This window comes from Arachis duranensis, chromosome 5, assembly GCF_000817695.3.
Source record: "Arachis duranensis cultivar V14167 chromosome 5, aradu.V14167.gnm2.J7QH, whole genome shotgun sequence".
NCBI lineage: Eukaryota > Viridiplantae > Streptophyta > Magnoliopsida > Fabales > Fabaceae > Arachis > Arachis duranensis.
Window position 1 is genome coordinate 98,365,434 of NC_029776.3, and position 6,520 is coordinate 98,371,953.

General features: G+C 24.4%; 1 protein-coding gene across 2 annotated transcripts in view; it reads left to right on the top strand.

Annotated features, from left to right (window-relative positions):
• Positions 1–3,969: 3,969 nt before the first annotated feature.
• Positions 3,970–6,520, top strand: part of LOC107490814 (alpha-dioxygenase PIOX) — a 25,649-nt gene continuing 23,098 nt past the window's right edge. For both annotated transcript variants that reach the window (XM_016111627.3, XM_052261265.1), the window contains exons 1-3: positions 3,970–4,185; positions 4,432–4,695; positions 5,594–5,743. In XM_016111627.3, the coding sequence (XP_015967113.1) occupies positions 4,063–4,185; positions 4,432–4,695; positions 5,594–5,743 (537 nt within the window). In that variant the 5' untranslated portion in view covers positions 3,970–4,062. The remainder of the gene's footprint in view (positions 4,186–4,431; positions 4,696–5,593; positions 5,744–6,520) is intronic.

Consider the following 6,520-nt stretch of genomic DNA (forward strand, 5'->3'; position numbering starts at 1 on the left):
AATTGAGATTTGAGAACCAAACCGTTTGCACTGTCACATTTAGACCGGTTCAATCGGTCGATTCGATCCAACTTTTAAAACCACGGTTAAGATCAAAGGTTGGATTCGGCTTGGTTGAACTAAAATTTGGAAAATAAAAATTAAGAATTAAGACTAAAAATGTCAAAACAGATTGAATCTATTGGACCGATTTATTAAAAAAAAAATAAATTAAGAGCTTGTTTGGATGAGTTTCTAAAAAAATATCTTTTTTTGAGTTATTTTTTTTAAAAGATTTTATAGAAAAGTAAAAGTAATTTTTTGTTTGGGTATTTTATGCAAAAAGATCTTTTTATTTATCAATTATGTTTGGGTATAATAATATAAAAGTACTTTTTTGTTTATTTATTACATGAAAAACATCTTTTTTTAAAGAAAAAATATCTTTTAAAAAAGATGTAAATTATAACTTCTCAAAAAAGATGTTTCTCTTATTTTTCTAGTATTTTTACTTTTACTACTAGAAATTTGTCAAACACACTAAAAACTAAAAAAAGATATTTTTTTATCAAAATAACAACGCCCAAACAAACACTAAATTAACATTTTCAATCTGTCAAATCAAAGAAAAAACTTTTCAAATAACGTGAGCTAAAATTTCTTTTTTTTTAAAAAAAAGAAAGAGGGGTGCATATTAATAGAATATTTAGAAAAATTGAAAATTATAATTTCTAAACACTTTTTTTATTTTTTATTTTACTATTTTATTTTTCTTTAGTTATTTTGTTTGCACTCTCATGTATAGGAGTGTTTAAAATTAATTCAATCCAAACAAAATCGAACAATCGAACTGAAAAAATAATAACCAAACAAACCGAAAATCGAAAAAATAAAATTTTGCAGTTTTTTATTTGGTTTAGTTCGATTTTCGATTCTGACCCAAAAGCCTGAATCGAACCAAACCAAATCTATAGATTAAAATCTAGTTTGGGTAAACAACTTGGCACGGGATTCGGTGCTCTAGGAACCTTTGGACCACTTAGTGATCTAAGTAGAAAACATATTTTTAGAGTTTTTTTATCAATTGCTACGTAGTCCTTGAACTAATTTTAATTACAAATCAACTCCATATATTTTATTTAATTATAAAAATAGTTTTTTATTTTATAAATTATTATTTTATCAATTATCTATTATATTTATTAACAATCAAATACAAAAATAACAACCAATTATATCCTCCATTCATCCTAATAATTCCAATTGATTAAAAAATTAACTTTGATCTCGTTACGTTCGTCCATGGGTTCCAAATCGTGTTTCCTTGAAATTCAATCGATTGGTTTTTCAAAACAATCGATTGAATGATAACTCAATCGATTGGTTTACACTATATCACAAAACAATCGATTGAAAGTTATAAGATAGAATGGTAAAAAGCTTATACCAATCGATTGTTTATACTTTCCAATCGAATGAATGCATCAAAACAATCGATTGAATTCACGAAAACAACATGAATTTTTAAATATTTTTTTATAATAGGAGAACATTTTTATATTAATTAAATACTTTATATAAAAATGTACTTATATTTATCATACAAAAATAAAGTGTTGTGTCAATATAATAACATTATAATATTTTAAATCTATTTTTTTTTCTAGGATTTTAGATTAAAAGCAGCACATGAAAAAGTATTATTGGTATTTTAAAGCTAACTTAATTAAAAAAGATAAAACTGTATTTTTTAAGATTTTATGTACATAATTAGGCTAATTTTTTTTTTTAATATTGATCAAAGATGTGCACTATGTTATTTGGTTTCAGCTAAGTTTTACTCTACTATAATTTTTTTTTTACTTTTCATAAGACACAAATCTAAAAAATTTTATAAATTAATTTAAAAGAAAATATCATTGACGTTTTATAAATTTTATGTACCATTACCAATCGATTGAAATTGGCAAAACATTCAACTTCATCACCTTCCAATCGATTGGATTACATTACCAATCGATTGAATTTGGCTAAAACTTCAATGTCATCACTTTCCAATCGATTGTATTTGGCAAATCCATGTTGTTTTCGTGAATTCAATCGATTGAGTAACAACAACAATCAATTGTTTTGAGGCATTCATTCGATTGGAAAGTATAAACAATAAGCTTTTTACCATTCTAACTTACAACTTTCAATCGATTGTTTTGTGATATAGTGTAAACTAATCGATTGAGTTATCATTCAATCGATTGTTTTGAAAAACCAATTGATTGAATTTCAAGGAAACACGAGCCATGGACGAACGTAACGAGATCAAAGTTAATTTTTTAATCAATTGGAATTATTAGGATGAATGGAGGATATAATTGGTTGTTATTTTTGTATTTGATTGTTAATAAATATAATAGATAATTGATAAAATAATAATTTATAAAATAAAAAACTATTTTTATAATTAAATAAAATATATGGAGTTGATTTGTAATTAAAATTAGTTATATGGGATTGATTTGTAATTAAAATTAGTTCAAGAACTACGTAGCAATTGATAAAAAAATTCTAAAAACATGTTTTCTACTTAGACCACTAAGTGGTCCAAAGGTTCCTGGACCACCGAATCCTGTGCCAAACAACTTAATTAAGCTACTTTTAAAAAAATAACTTAAACAATAAATGGCTATATGAAAAGTAACTTATAAATAAGTTATTTTGTGTTTGGGTTTTTAGTTCTAAAAGTGCTTATTTTATAGAAATGTGATAAAAAGTAGTAGTATTATGAAAGAAGTCATTTTTTTAACTTCTTTATAAGCTCCTAAATAACTTCTTAAAAAGTTGTAATTTGGTTTTGAAAATTGTATCAGATGTTAAGAGCCCGTTTGAGAAGTAGCAGAAGCTACTTTTTTCTGACTTTTGAATTATGAAAAGTCACAAAAAAATCCACTTTCATTCTTGACTCTGTAAAAAATACTGGAAATACTGCCCCCACCATTTTCATCCAAGGTTTCATCTGTTAGAAGCATTGGCATTCCACTCTCTGCTAAAAATATTGACTTTCCACCACCATTTTAAAACAATGTTCCATCTAAACTACCTATTGCATATATTCCCATATAAAGCTCTTAATACTTTTGCAATACTTGAAGAAGAAATATCTTGGTAAATAAAATTTTTAAGTGTTTTGTTCATATTTTTTAGAAATATTAGAATTCATTTGTTATAATATTGCATAAAATAAACTTGCAGTTAAAGTTATTTGTGCTACCATAATTAGAAATGATGCGAAGGAAACTTAGATTTTTTTTTCACTTGGAAGTATTTTTTTAAAGTTTATTTAGTGTCAATATCTTAATTAGGAGTTTAGGTATATAAATAATTACCTTTATAATTTAATAACCTCTTAGATTTAGTTATTATTATTATTTCTACATCATCTCAATGTAAGTATCATATATAAATCATTAAATAATATTATTTTTTATGATATTTTTGTGTCAATAAATAAAATAAATTATCTTTTAGTATATATTTATTATTTTTTGTATTTTTTATTTATTATATATTTTTTAATAATATTTTATTATTCTAATTAATAAAAATATTATAAGATATTGACTTTTAAAAGATATTAAAAATATTTAAAAAGACTATTTTAAAGTTTAAAAAAATTTTATAAATTATTTTAAGAATTTTTAAATTTTTTAAAATTATTTTGTGTTTTATTTTAGGAATTGATTTGTCTAACTGACACACATAAAACTTAACGATTATGTGTGTGAATTTGAACGTTTCACATCAGTAATATTGTCTAATGAAAATAAATATTAAGGACTATTTTATGTATTTTAAAATTTTAGGAGCTAAAGTATCTAATTTTAAAATTTTTAGAAACTAAGTTAAATAATTACTCCAAAAACAAAAAGAAAGAAAGAAAAAAAAAAGTTCTTATTACCCTTTCGAATTGCGATTATAAATACGTATGTCACGTAGGTAGCTTTTTGAAAGATAATACTCACACACACATTCATTGTGTTCATCGAAGTGATTAGCAGTGCTGAGTAGTGTTACTTTGCTAGTTCAACCATGTGGTCTATAGTAATGGCTCCAATTAAAGTTCTAGCCACAAGATTCCAACACCAATTCATCCATAAAGACTTTCACGAAGCATTTGCTAAGATGACAATCGTCGACTCTTTTCTCTTCATTGTAAAAAAACATTAACTCCCTCTTCCTCCTTCTTCTCATTATTATTATTATTATTATTTGATATATTATCGGTATAAAAATAATTTTATATTAACATCTCACTATATAATGTCAGCCAAAAAAATATTTTTTATATTGTCTGTGTATCAAAATTAAACTCTTATTATTTTGTCTGGTATTATGGATATTTATATTCTCTAATTAGCTTTTGTTTAATTATTTGTATTTTTGTATGAATTATTACAGATTATACACTCCATTGACAAGTTAGGGATTTGGCACCAATTACCTGTAATTTTGGGGTTAATATATCTGGGGATTAGGAGGCACCTTCACGAAGAGTACAACCTCTTCAACGTTGGAACAACACCAAAGGGTGTTGGGTTCAACCCTTCTGATTTTGAATTCAGAACTTCTGATGGAGAATACAATGATCCTTTCAATGAAGTTGCTGGAAGCCAAGGCTCTTTCTTTGGCAGAAATGTTCTCCCTGTTGATCAGAAAAATAAGGTCCTCATAAATTATTTTATTTATTTTAAAATTTAAATTTTAAATCTTAAATCATCAATTCTAAATTTTAAATTATAAAATTTTAACGCTAAATCATATCAAAAAGAGGATTTTTAGAATTATAAAAAATTTGACTAATATTAACTAAATAAAAAAAATTATATTTTTCTTTTAATTATTTTTATTCATACTTAGACACTCTCACAACTCTATTATTGGATAAATTTGCCCCACACCATTAAATTGACATTTAATCCTATGTGATTGTGAATAGTGAAAGAAAAACTTTTGTTTAAGACTCTCAAAGATTATTTTCTTTTATAATTTATATGGTTAAACACTCTAAGTGCAATAACAAAAGTAATAGACGACGAAATTATTTGACACATAATATTATAATCAATTTAATTTTTTTTATACAAAATTTGGAATGCTTTTGCTAAATGCTAATCTTCAGTTTTCTTTTACCTTTCATTATTTCTTTTTTACACATTTCTAATAATTTATAATCATTATTCTTTTAAATATTCTTACAATATTTTATATACTAACAGATTTTTATTAAATATTATTTCAAAATTTTATTTTTGTAAATAAGAATCTTTATTTTAAAAATCTTTTCAGTGTTCTTTAATCTTTATTTAAGTTTAAATATACTCTATTCAACTAGTAACTCAGATTCACTTTTAGCATACTTATTACCCTTTTATATTTTGGTTATAATAAGTTATATTTTTAGTTATTGAAAAGTGAAGACATAATGAATTGAAGTATTGGAAGCTGAAAATAGAAAAGGATAAAAAATCATTTTTACTTATTTATAGTATTGATAATCATAAGTTCATAATTAATGAACTTCAAATGTTTCATTCAATAATGATGAGTTATTTGGACGTAGTTACTGAAGCCGGATCCAAGTGTGGTAGCAACAAAACTTCTGGCGCGTAGAACGTACAAAGACACCGGCAAACAATTGAATGTGATTGCAGCTTCTTGGATTCAGTTTATGATACATGATTGGATGGATCATCTTGAAGACACCAACCAGGTACAAATACCAAGAAAAAAGATAAGGATGATTCATGATTATTCAAAGATCCGTTCTAAATATACTACTTAAATTTAGAAAATTGAACCCTCATCAAACTATTCTAATTTATTAGTTTATTGTTGTAATCAATTTAATTATAATTTAACTAAAAAATTATTTTATAATAAAATATAAATAAATATATTAAAATATAATTATAGTCTAATATAATTTTTAAATATTATCCAAATTAAAAATATTATATAAATTATAATATTATGATCTCGTTTAAATACAAATTTAAAAGTCAAATAACAAATACAACCAACCAAACATAAAATACCAACATCCAAATTTATCATTAATCATCAAAATTTAGCATAACTTGCTGCAGATTTGAAGCAATAGGATTTGAAGACAAATTATTCTCTGCATGATTATTTCTAGATGTCTCTTGGTTCATACTCTCATAATTTCATCCATACCTAAAATTACCAACAATTCAATAACAATGCAATCCAATTACAATATCATAGCAACTCACTCCAACTCAATATATCTCAACAGACAAGAGTCAAAATTATTCAATTATTTAATTATTAATTAATTATTCAACAATTAATCAATACTTCAACAGCAAGGTTAACTAACAACAAATAATCAATTATTCAACAATTATTATTACAAAAAAAAATTAATACCTAAGAAAGCTGGAAGCTAGGAAAAAAGCATACCTAACGGGGACAATGACTGACAAGAGACAAGATAGTGGCTAACGGGGTGAAAGTTTAGAAT